Genomic DNA, 12,492 nt, shown 5'->3' with positions numbered 1-12,492 from the left:
TAGAGCTGGAGCCCTGGTTATTAATACCTTAACAGAGGACACAGTGCTCTCTCTTTGTTTCTTTACCCACTGCCACAACATACACATTTTTTAAGTAAGGTTCCCAAGTTAAATTTGGTTTAGAAACCACATACACAGGCTAAGGCAGGGGTACTCAATTAGAAACTCAAAAGGTCGACTCACCACATTTCCATTCAGTCGAGGGTCCGGAACGGACCATGGTTTATTTTTCTTGCCCTTACCTCTCTCTTGCCCTTACCTCTCCCATTGACTCCCATTCAAAATTGACTTAGGTTTAGGCACAGTGCCCATGCCCCTGGGCATAGACCAGAGTTCGGGGGTAATTTTGTTCAATGTCTATGCTTTGTGTCATAGTGATGTTTCACGTTAGCTCTACCACTTTTGACAAGGGCAACCATCTCATTGCAGATTAAACACATCGGTTTTGTGCTCCCCACCGGCAACACAAAGCGTTCTTGTCAGTCCATTCTGTCTGAAATTTGCGATTTTTCGGAATCAACTTTTCGCTGGGTTTTGTCACGCCATTATTTTTGCTAAGGAAGAACAGGTAGGCTAGCTACCATTAGCAAATCGATTAGCCTGCGTTGTTGCGAATGACACACAACCTGCATGACCCACAGAGGTTGCGGCCAACCTTGAGTGAGTGAGTTGTCATGGTGATTGCTATTACAGCTCCTGATTGGATCTTTGGATTGGACACAGAAGATAGAAACCACATCTAGTAGGAAAACCATAGACATAATAAATAGCGTACAGGCTATAAAAAATGTGCCGGTTAAAATGGAAACGTTCCGTCAAAATGAATCAACTCCATTGGCTAATAATATATCGGCTAAAGGTCCGGGTCCGGATAGGAAGCCGCCTGGGTCCGGACTCGGACCGCGGTCCGCCATTTAGTGACCCCTGGGCTATAGGTAGCATAAACATTGATTTTAGCAAATGTTATTTTTTTTTTTGTAGATTATTGACTTTAATAACTTTAAATAATCAACATTTAAACATTTGATGATATCAATGTTTATGCTACCTGTGTTAACCTTAGGATTAACACCTTACGGTTAACACAAGTGCAAAATAGGAATTAATAGGAATTGATTCCCCGCAAAATCAAACTGGGTTACTGTGTACTGTCTCTCAATAATCAAATAATCACCGGCAGCACAAATGAATTAATGCTATGTTAAAGTCTACGTGGCGAGATTATTTTGTATGAAGTCTATATGCTACATTTCACTACAATGACAATGTATCCATATAGAGTTTTAGCATCTGCATGCCTTTAGTTGAACTTAGTTGTACTTTTTAAGAGTGTAGTTAGCTAACTAATTTAGCTACATCTCTTCCAGCTTCATCGAGTCATCCACCGCCAGCCGCCTGTCTGCCTGACTGAGACTAGAGCGCCTACAACCTAAACAAGCCAGTAAGCTAGTCCTAGTTCACCAGCCAGCTTACTGTACTGGCAGAGCTGTTGTGTTTAGAAAACATATTGTTAGTAACAGCCAGCTAAACTATCCATTGCCCGGGTAAGAAAAACCTCCGTAATATGCTTAATAGCTATTTAGACATTTGCTTGGACACAAAGTACTTGCGAGTCGTTTTGATAACGTATCTGGTAGCTACTGTAGCTTCTTGCTAAACAATTATTTGCTAGCAGTAGCCTGCTTTCAAAACGCTGCATATCTAGCTAGCTACTTAGCCTCGTCTTTACTTCCGCCTAGTGTATGAGATGTTTGTTGGTTTATAAACAGCTAGCTGCGGCTGTTATTGTTTTCCTCAATCTTTTAACTTGCTATAATTAACTCCAGATAGTTGTAGACAGCAAGAACACTAGTAAAATAGACATAGCGTAGACATAAGAAACAACATAACTTTTTAGTAGCTAATGTGCTAGCTCGTTAGACGAACTTTTTGTTGCCAGCTAGCGAGCAATGCAGCTAGCTCAGTAGCTTGCAAAGTTAGCAACGTACAGTACCGGCTTAGCTAGCTATCTTGCTGTCTCACTGCTGGTAAACTAGCTAGCTATTGCTAGTTTGATACATATCTCTAAGTGTAGCACTAATGTACATGACCATCTATTTAAAACTGGTTTCAACTAGAATTATATTGACATACGATTATTGTTTTTAGACTGGAAAGGACCATTGGATGATCATGTAAACATAGATCAGACACAGGCACACCTCTGATGGTAGCTGTCATGCCCAGTAATGACCTCATGCCCAGTAATGACCTCATGCCCAGTAATGACCATTTCTCCCTCTCTTTTAGCAATGGCTGCAATTCGAAAAAAGCTGGTCATAGTGGGAGATGGAGCTTGTGGAAAGACGTGTCTTCTCATTGTGTTCAGTAAAGACCAGTTCCCAGAGGTCTATGTGCCCACCGTCTTTGAGAACTACGTTGCTGACATAGAAGTTGATAGCAAACAGGTTGGAAAACACCCTTTCCATTTGTTTGTATTCAACCATAAATGAGCAGTTTTAACATGGTTTAATTTCCAGATGGTGCATCTCTGATCTTCCTCATGGCTGTTCTGCGTGACGTCTTTTGACAGGTTGAGTTGGCACTGTGGGATACAGCAGGCCAGGAGGACTATGATAGGCTGCGCCCACTCTCGTACCCCGACACTGATGTCATCCTCATGTGCTTCTCCGTCGACAGCCCTGACAGTTTGGGTGAGTGTATATACATGCCACCATTTTTATTTTATTTAAAGTAAAGCAAAAATGCTTTTCTAAAAAACTATTCTAAAAGACTAAACCAAAATGTTCTCAACACTGAACTTTTATACTGACGCACATATATAGAAGAAAAATATTGGGCGCCAATAACTTATACACAGCACCGTTCATCCCCACAGTTAGGTTCCACCCTAAACCCTCGATCTGCTAACCGATTGGCCCACTTCCTCGACTGACCAATGATACTTGATCTCTCCTCTCTTCAGAGAACATCCCAGAGAAATGGACTCCAGAGGTCAAACACTTCTGCCCCAACGTTCCTATAATCCTAGTTGGCAACAAGAAGGATCTACGAAATGACGACCACACCCGTCGGGAACTTGCCAAGATGAAGCAGGCAAGTTTGAGTGAAACCACTTGAATCAAGTCAAATCAGCCCTCCTATAAATACATACCAGCCGCACTATCAATTTGCTAAACTTTCTGTGGAGTATCTGAGGAAACCAGCGTTTTAAGGTAGGGGATCACATGTTTGACCCTCCTGGATAGGTCTAGTAAAGGTGAAAGCATTGCAACACCGTGACACCTAGAATATTTGCAACTCTCACTCACATGTCTAACATAGAGCTCAGCTAAATGTAATTGAGCATGTGGCTCCGTTGACTGACCAACATGTTGCTCTACAGGAGCCTGTGAAGCCGGAGGAGGGGCGCGACATGGCAAACAGAATCAGTGCCTTCGGATACATGGAGTGCTCTGCAAAAACAAAGGATGGTGTGAGGGAAGTGTTTGAAATGGCCACCAGGGCAGCACTGCAGGCACGGCGGGGCAAGAGGAACAGTAAATGCCTTTTACTGTAAAAACAAAAACAAAAACGGAAGTGTGATACCCGCTTCGACGTGGGAGGCAGGGGGATTGACAGGAGACGAACGACTAAGTCTACTCCTCACATCGAGACTGTGCTTAACACCAGTTTTTTTTGCTAAAGGTGTAATGCTTTTTAATTTCTGTCTTAAACAAGGTAGTCAGTTTTGTCAGTATTCAATTATAAAGGTTATGGATTTTTTTAATGTACTTTTAACATGAGTAAATTTGCCATATCAACTCCTCCCAAGTTGTAAGATAAGTGATCAGCCAAGGGCCATATGTCATACCTGCCAATTACATGAGCCCATACACTGTGACCTATAGTTAGTTTAATTAAATGGCGGAGCACATGAAGTCACAAAGAATGCGCTTCAGGCATAACACCATGTATTCCCATGCAGAGACTGAAAACTCAATTTGTTAAAACACAAAAGGAAACTTGGTAACTTTGTGAAATAAATAACTTTGTAAGAACTTGGAGGTGGTTGAAGTTACTAAGAGTTGGCCTGGTTACGTTTCATGCGCGATGATCCTTCTTAACAAAATTCTACCATTCTGTGGAGACCACCTGTACAAAATGGTATTTTATTTATGGATGTCATATACATTCAAGTGATAATATACACATGATGACATCGCCAAACAAACCAAGGTACAATGGACGGGGCATACAAATCATTAAGTCGATCAATTATGTCTTTGGTGTCCAATTAGGTTGCCCGTGGCAATACTGTGAAGATGTACAACTGTATTTCACATCTAGTAATTTCCCTTCAAAGCGAATATTTTATATCAAGTACTGTTTAAGGAGTCTATTATTCTGTCTTATAGTGCTAGCTAAAGTCGAGGTGAAAAGGTCATGTACTGTCTATCGTAGGAATCTCTTAGCAACAGGGAGCCAACGCATGAAATCCGAAAGCTTTTGAGGTCTGCTGTCATTGGTTCTTCTTTGCTGGGACTCGGGAGCGAGCCATGAGGATCGGGACCAGAGCCGCCGCTGCCAAAGCCACAGCCACCAGGGGGCGGTAGAACAGCCACCCTGCAGCGATGGTGAGGAGGGAGAAGGAACAGGAGACGCACAGCGCAAACAGCTTCAACCCCAGGGACACCAGCTCTCGAAGGACGGGCACCCAGTCCACTGCGGGGGAAACATCAACAGATTTATAGAGACAGATGCTGGTAGACAGGTTGAGGAGGGGCATGAATTGCCCCCCCCGCCTGTGCTTATATGTGTGTTGGTTTATGAGAGGCAGAGTTGCGTTACCCAGCGTGTGTGTTGGTTTATGAGAGGCAGAGTTGCGTTACCCAGCGTGTGTGTTGGTTTATGAGAGGCAGAGTTGCGTTACCCAGCGTGTGTGTTGGTTTATGAGAGGCAGAGTTGCGTTACCCAGCGTGTGTGTTGGTTTATGAGAGGCAGAGTTGCGTTACCCAGCGTGTGTGTTGGTTTATGAGAGGCAGAGTTGCGTTACCCAGCGTGTGTGTTGGTTTATGAGAGGCAGAGTTGCGTTACCCAGCGTGTGTGTTGGTTTATGAGAGGCAGAGTTGCGTTACCCAGCGTGTGTGTTGGTTTATGAGAGGCAGAGTTGCGTTACCCAGCGTGTGTGTTGGTTTATGAGAGGCAGAGTTGCGTTACCCAGCGTGTGTGTTGGTTTATGAGAGCCAGAGTTGCGTTACCCAGCGTGTGTGTTGGTTTAGGAGAGGCAGAGTTGCGTTACCCAGCGTGTGTGTTGGTTTATGAGAGGCAGAGTTGCGTTACCCAGCGTGTGTTTGTTTATGAGAGGCAGAGTTGCATTAACCAGCGTGTGTGTTGGTTTATGAGAGGCAAAGTTGCATTACCCAGCGTGTGGACGATGCGAACAGTCAGACTGACTCCGAGGAACATGAGAGCCCAGCCTGCGGCTCTGAGGCCCCAGGTCACCATGCTGTTGTGCTGGTGCTGCTTCTCAAACACCTCCTGCACACCAAACAGTAACAAGAATCCACAAAATTGATCAGTGGTCCTCAACCCTGGTTCTAGGGACTGCATGTTTTAGATGTTTCCCTGAGAACCAGGGTTGAAAAACACTGAACTAGATCAAACCACACAGTACCAAACACACCAACCTGAGCAGACAGTTCCTGCAGGTAAAGGATTTCCAGAGTGTCTCCTGCCTGGGTCTTAAAGGGCATCAGATTCACACCTTTCTGCATGCCCACCACACTGACCTGCAGGACAATCACAGGGTTCCCGCTAAATGGTTTTCGGCCAATAACAATAGACAGCTATTGCTAGTGGTCTAGTCACTGTTACCACAATAGACCACTAGTTCACTGTAAACAACCAGCCAGCGACATTACATTTTACATTACATTACATTTAGTCATTTAGCAGACGCTCTTATCCAGAGCGACTTACAGTAAGTACAGGGACATTCCCCCCGAGGCAAGTAGGGTGAAGTGCCTCGCCCAAGGACACAACATCATGTGGCACGGCGGAGAATCGATCCGGCAACCTTCTGATTACTAGCCCGACTCCCTCACCGCTCAGCCATCTGACTCCCATTAATACATATGAACCACTTAGCACTCACGGTTTGGGCTGGCCCAGGGTACGATCCCTCCCCACTGAGTCCTGCGTATGAGAAGCTCACACGCACATCACCCACCTGTTTACAGAGCACAGCGTGAAGGTGGTTAAGGACATTAGACTGCGACTAGCTGCCTAAAGATGTTCTGTACAGCTATGTTTGGGTGTCATTGTTTAGGTCATTCAATTGTGAATTGGAGTGAATTTTGTGCAGATGGAAGCTGACCTCGGGTCGGCGAGGCTGTTGGGTGTGGTAGAAGTAGTCTTCGTCAATGGTGAGGAAGTTGTCCGTATCGGAGGGAGGGAGCCCCTTAAGACTTAACGTTTGGAAGTTCTCAATCTGATCCACAAATCCTGTTGGATGATTCAAACATCGTACAAACCCGTTCAGGGCATTCAATCTGAACCAGCCAATAGACATGCTGCAGCCTGACAGGTGATGTCATAATGTACAGTGGTAGACAGTATCTGTCATGAGTTCTGTGATAGTGAAGTACCTTTAGACAGAGAAAGGGGCCCAACCAACACATTTGGAGCCACCACTGTCACACTCTCCACTGCCATGGCACTGAAACAACAGAAAGTCCATGTTAGATGTTCATGTTAGATGTTCATTTTAGATTCACATTCACCATTAACCACAGGATGATACTGTATATTTGACAAGATATGGGAGGAAGGATTAATAAAAACGATTGTGGTACCTTGGATTGATATGGCCAATCTCCTTATCAAAATTCCTGCTGTTGATAAGATCAGATTTCCATTCTGTATCTGTAGATGGGGAATGAAACGTGTGAATGACAACTTGCTGTCCAAAAAGTTGAATTTGATTATTACATACAGTGTGCCTTCCACATGACCTCATTGGAAAAAAAATATCATACTAAGTGGTTATGATTGGACACCAGTTTGTTCCCCTGATCTTATCATGATAGTCAAACCTAACCCCACCAGATTTCCTGTGAAACATGTTTAAGGGTTTGTTAAGGTTGATCGCTGCATCTGAATACTCACTGTATGTGTACGTAGTCTCTGATTTGGTCTCTCCATCCTCTACAATGTCTCTACAAGGAGATTAGCAAACAAGACAAACACACTTAACCATTGAAAAGCAAACCAGCCTAGCAAGTTGTAGACCTTACACATGAATTTAGTCAGGCTACGAAAGTAGTTTGCGGTGGCAGTTGTGCCAAACATAGGTGTGGGCAACTCTAACCAACAAAGAGACAAGTCTACAATCTTAGCATTGTTTTCATCTTCACTTACAACAGAGTGCTGCCCCACCCTAATCTGTGGGCCTGGACTTCTGACTCACTTGCTTTCCTGATATTCCACCCACTGATACATCTCCACCTGTCTCTTCAGCTTCACAGCCTGGACCGCTACCCTGTAGTTTGGGTCATGCAGAGGCTGCAGGTGAGAAAGTAGGTGTTAGACGTTAAGTTAGAGGTGTAGGACACTTGTCGGAGTGTGGATGTAAGGGAGGAGGCTGTTGAGCGATGAGATTAGTGAAGTGGTTTTAATGGGAGTGGCTGTTCTGTACCTGGGAGGTGCGTAGAGGTGCAGACAGATGGACCAGGTGGTTGTTGTTGTGGTCGGCTGGGCTGGAGAAAGGGTTCAAGGAAATGACCAGGGAGAGACCCTCTTCCAGAGACTTGGATGTTTGTAATGCCCTTCCCTTACATAGATATATTTTGAGTTTGACAACTGACACTTGGGAAAAGCAGACCACACTGCTATATGCTAACTCTGTCACACACTACATATTGGTGTAGGTGCAGTTTTATGAGCATATGTGAAGCCCTTGGTGACATAAAAAAAGGGCTATACAAATTACATTTGGTTTGACTACGGTCATATGTCTGTAAACATACATAACACTTGACAACCGTATGCAATTATCCACCTTCATCAACGGTTTCCTCACCTCATTTGTGAAGAGGACATAAAATGAAAGGAAGAAAACGATTACACCAACAACCATTCCTCCAGCAGTGTCGCTCAGCCGCTCCAGGAATCCAGGCTTGGAGCGGCTGGATATGCGTATGTGCTGGTCATGATGTTCCGCACCGGAGAACTAGGGAATACATGGCGATTGGGAACATTCAAGTTTCACGTTGTCCCAAAAACAACACAGAGGTAGGCTAGTCAGGTTCAAATTGCAGAGCAATGTTAGTCAAGTCACCATCTGGAAACTACACTGTGAACAAGACCATAGCCTACACACATTTTAAACCCGCACTCATGCAATGTTATTTACTCTAATCTGCTTAGAAAAAGTGGATCAAATGGACTTCATATGGAATTGTATATCTACAGTGGCCATCTAGCAAAAATGAATGACTACACCAGATGCTGGTAAATGTGCTAGCTTAGCTTAGCCTACTCGCAAACACAACAATTACAAAACAAGAAACCTTGATTCGAAGTCAAAATTGAGTGCGTTAAGATAATAAAGTAACCTACTGGAGCCGACATGGTCTCTTCCTAACTGAAGAACGTAGCCTATACGCCCAAAACGTAGACTAGTGTTATCTGCAACGAATTGATTCAGTTGATCGAAGAAGTTTGTGTCGCAACCCGGCGTTCACTGTAATTTAAACTAACGTGTCATTTTAAACACTGGTAAACTCGAAAGTTTTATTGACAATTAAAATGAAAGACCCTGCATGACAAATCGCATACTTTTTATTTGTAGACTACTGACTTTAACTTGGGGGGGGAAATGCTTTACGTCTTCCTGTGACGTGTTTGGTTCAGGACGCTGTAATCTTAGGCTGTAACGACAACGGCAAAGCAGAATAGCCATCTTTTTTTTTTTTTTTTTTAAATGTCAGCTAACAAATACAATGACAGTAGATGAGAATCATCTTCAAAATCTAATTAAATAATATACAACTATAAAGAAAATGACAGAAAACATCTTATATAAATGCACAAACAAATTTGTCAGCATCAAAAAAAGATATGCACACAGGTTATACTATAATTAACATAACTTTTCATGTAATTTAACCAGTTTTGACACTTTTTCCATTATGCCTAGGTTTGAGTGTTTTCATGAGGTAATTGACGTCATTTAGAAAATGAGCAAATTTAGGGACTATAGAGGAAATTTACATTTATGTATAAACAATTTAGCTAATAAAATTAAAACATTCCCTATGTATTCAAAGAGGAAGCTAAAAGAGTATGAATGTTGCAATGTATGGTTTGTACATTTTCAATAAAAAAAATATAAACACCAAAAAAGAAGCCAAAGAGGAAGTTGGTATACAGAGGGCTGCCCAGCGGTCTACAGTGTCTGCTTTCCATGAAAGCGTCTCATGCAGATAAAGACAGAGTATTTTCTTCAGCATCCAGCTGTCTGTATTTTACAATGTAGACAAAAGTATAGATAGAAGAAGGGTAGGTAGGTAGACGGATATAGAGAAAGTAGATAAAGAAGAAGGGTAGATATAGGAATTCTTAAGAAGAACCCAGGATGTTAAGGTGTGAGAGAGGCTGCTGAATTAGTGGTGTTGATAACTGTAGTTCTCCTAGCCAGCCGCAAGGTGGTGCTGTTTCTCCACATACTGGAGCCAGTCTGGTGAACAGTTCACACTGCAGAGGGCATGTTATCAAACTGATCATTTTTGTGATAAACACGTTCATTGTCATAACTTGTATCATCCCATGAGTTCTCTCATAGGATTATATATTTGTTTGTGTTTTTAAATGAGGAGGATAGGAGAGAGGAGAACAGAGAAGACAAAACAGAGTAGTAGCCTAAAGCAGAGCAGAGAACAGTAAAGTGTAGTAGAGTCCTCATCCAATGATTCATAGATTTTTTCAACGTTTCAAAACTATTTTTCCAAAACTATTTTTCAACCTTGCCAAAAAAAAAAAAAAAAGTTTTTTTGAAAATAGTCTCAACTTTTTAAAACTTTTCTTTCACACACAGTGAAAGGAAAGGAGAACAGAAAAGCCTAAAACAGAGTAGTTTAAAGCAGAGCAGAGTACAATAAAGTACATCAGAGTAGAGTATTTTTCTTGCTGCCTTCTGCTTGCTCCATGGTAGCGTCATCTTACGTTTGTTGTGTGTGATAGCCAGGAAATGAAAAACCACCAAATGCAGATTAAAACCAAAGTAACGAGCCTGTCTTGAAAATGTAAGAAGTAAAAACTACAGATATTTGTGTAGAAAAAGGTAAGGAGTAAAAGTAAAAAGTTGTTTGAAAAATAAATAGTGAAGTACTGAAATTAGAAAAATCTAAGTGCAGTAACAAAAATATTGGTACTTTGATACCTCTTACAATTGATAGCAAAAGTTGTAATAAATTCATTACTGATTCCGTATATTGTGAGAGTTCTCTGTCCTTTTGAACAATTTAGGACAATAAACCCATATATCGTCTCCCCTCTCTCCTCCCCTCCCCCTTCCCCCTCACCCCAGCCAGCCTGTTGACTGTAAAAAGGAGTCCATGCTAATAGCTTTGCTGGCATTTCTGTAAACGCTTGACAGTAACATGTCACTTGGCAGATGGCCGAGAGAAGGCCAGCGACCGGAGGGAAATTGCGTCACCATCTTAAAGAGACAGAGACCTTTTAAGGTAAGAGTCTGTCTGTGCATTTGTGTGTGCATGTCTGTGTGTGCATGTCTGTGTGTGTGTTTGCTGGTGCCCGTATTAGTTTAAAGGCAGGATGGTGGTAGATTTAGCTACAGAAAGAACGTAACAGGGTGCAGGTCTAGGAAAACACACCAACTACTGTAGCAAAACAACAGGATGACATGAAAACATGCAGCAGCACACCCTTCCAGTTTCTCGGAGTTCCCTTTGGCTCATTTAAAAAAACAGTATTAGTATTATCTAAACCGTTTGATGGGATATCCCAACTCTATTGACATTCTATATGAGAATGTCATTTTTGTCAAACTGAATGTTATTGCTATCACACTGAGGTTTTTAAGATACCCATTTCAACAGTAGGTAAAAGTGTACTGAGGAAAGTTACTGTAACACTGTACAATACTGTAGGCCATGGAAAAAGAACATACATTTCACAACTGTTTACATGTAAACGTTTGTTAACACGTCGACAGAAAATGCACATGTCAATTTTTACACGTTTCTTACATGTTAAGTGATTTACAGTGAACAGAAAATTTGTGGGAGAAGGAGGGGGCAGGGCGGGGGGAGGACAGAGAGGAGGAGAGGAGGGAGGGAGGGAGGGAGGGATGGAGGGAGGGAGAGGAGGGAGGGAGGGAGGAGAGGAATGAGGGCATGTCAGAGTGGGACTCCGGAGCTGCAGCTCCACGTTTCTGAGGACGTGAACCCGGTGAATCATCCGCGGGGAGGGCCATAGCACAGGAAAGCCAAACAATGGAGAAGAAACAGGAAAGTCTGGGTTGAATGAGTCCAGCCCTCAGGAGAGAGGTAGGGGGGGAAATACTGAGGTAGTGAGAAAGATACAGTGAGAGAGAGAGAGAGAACATGAGAAAGCAAAATAGGTAAAGGAGAAGGAGAGACATACTGGAGAGAAAGAGAGGGAGAGAGGGAAAGGGAGGGAGAGAGACAATGACACGATCCACTAAATATGGATCATGATATGTTGGACCCTAACCCGGGGGACCGAGTAGGAGTGAAGGAGCTCATGTTTCACTGCATGCACATGGACATGTAGTGAGGCTGACCTGGATCACCCTCAAGACAGTTTCCTGGAACAAGCATAACCCTTTCTTCTTCACAGAAGTCTTCGGTTAGACAACTTCTACAATGTCAAATCAGCTCAAAAGCAAAAAAAAAAGAATCCTTCTTTCAGGCCCTGCCTGCATCTCCGTCCTCATGCACGTTGAAGCTTCAACAGTGAAACAGGATTGAAGGAAACATGGTGGATGATTTGCTCTGTCTGAGGCATCTGGGTTGTAGGAAGAGGAGTGAAAATGAGCATATTTACCTTGCGGGAATTCTTTTGTGGGGTAACTTCAAGTGTATTTGTAGGGCGTTTTTGGGAGGTTAGGGTTGGAAGTACTGTTTGTGTTTAAAGTACATTAACGGTTAAGGTTAGGGGTTAGGGATGACATGACATTGAATGGGAATGAATTGTCAGTCCTCTCTAGGTTTGTAAAACACTTATATGCGTGTGTGTACATATGTGTGGGTGTGTGAGCATGGGTGTGTGTGTGTGTGTTTGTGTGTGTGTGTGTGTGGGTGGGTGTGTGTGTGTGTGAGCGTGGGTGTGTTTGTGTGTGAGTGTGTGTGTGTGTGTGTGGGTGTGTGTGAGTGTGTGTGTGTGTGGGTGTGAGTGAGAAAGGGCAGTCCGTTGTTGTTAAGTTCCCAGTGGAGAGAATGATTCCTGGCGCCACAGAGACCATTA

The 12,492-nt window shown here is 43.0% G+C and overlaps 2 protein-coding genes across 2 annotated transcripts; one reads left to right on the top strand and one right to left on the bottom strand.

The window, feature by feature from the left end:
* Positions 1-1,378: 1,378 nt before the first annotated feature.
* Positions 1,379-4,044, top strand: LOC124471938 (transforming protein RhoA-like). Its single transcript, XM_047026608.1, has 5 exons — positions 1,379-1,544; positions 2,290-2,447; positions 2,573-2,693; positions 2,966-3,096; positions 3,386-4,044. The coding sequence occupies exons 2-5, from the start codon at positions 2,292-2,294 to the stop codon at positions 3,557-3,559; spliced, it is 582 nt and encodes a 193-aa protein (XP_046882564.1). The 5' UTR covers positions 1,379-1,544; positions 2,290-2,291; the 3' UTR covers positions 3,560-4,044.
* A 91-nt stretch (positions 4,045-4,135) lies between these two features.
* Positions 4,136-8,885, bottom strand: LOC124471932 (transmembrane protein 43). Its single transcript, XM_047026601.1, has 12 exons — positions 8,602-8,885; positions 8,063-8,212; positions 7,679-7,813; positions 7,451-7,545; positions 7,150-7,199; positions 6,837-6,906; positions 6,630-6,700; positions 6,359-6,486; positions 6,137-6,211; positions 5,670-5,771; positions 5,403-5,520; positions 4,136-4,704 (listed from the first exon to the last, which is right to left on the bottom strand). The coding sequence occupies exons 1-12, from the start codon at positions 8,611-8,613 to the stop codon at positions 4,502-4,504; spliced, it is 1,209 nt and encodes a 402-aa protein (XP_046882557.1). The 5' UTR covers positions 8,614-8,885; the 3' UTR covers positions 4,136-4,501.
* Positions 8,886-12,492: the final 3,607 nt, after the last annotated feature.

Source organism: Hypomesus transpacificus, chromosome 9 (genome assembly GCF_021917145.1).
Source record: "Hypomesus transpacificus isolate Combined female chromosome 9, fHypTra1, whole genome shotgun sequence".
NCBI lineage: Eukaryota > Metazoa > Chordata > Actinopteri > Osmeriformes > Osmeridae > Hypomesus > Hypomesus transpacificus.
This window is presented reverse-complemented; position numbering and strand designations above follow the sequence as displayed.

Bases quoted from the DNA above. Each gene is read 5' to 3' on its own strand.
- LOC124471938 (XM_047026608.1), top strand. From the start codon at position 2,292: ATGGCTGCAATTCGAAAAAAGCTGGTCATAGTGGGAGATGGAGCTTGT. The intron at 2,448-2,572 runs GTTGGAAAACAC...GTCTTTTGACAG, and splicing joins TAGAAGTTGATAGCAAACAG to GTTGAGTTGGCACTGTGGGA. The intron at 3,097-3,385 runs GCAAGTTTGAGT...GTTGCTCTACAG, and splicing joins AACTTGCCAAGATGAAGCAG to GAGCCTGTGAAGCCGGAGGA.
- LOC124471932 (XM_047026601.1), bottom strand. The intron at 6,212-6,358 runs GTCAGCTTCCAT...CTCTGTAAACAG, and splicing joins AACAGCCTCGCCGACCCGAG to GTGGGTGATGTGCGTGTGAG. The intron at 4,705-5,402 runs GTAATGCAACTT...TTTCCCCCGCAG, and splicing joins TCGCATCGTCCACACGCTGG to TGGACTGGGTGCCCGTCCTT.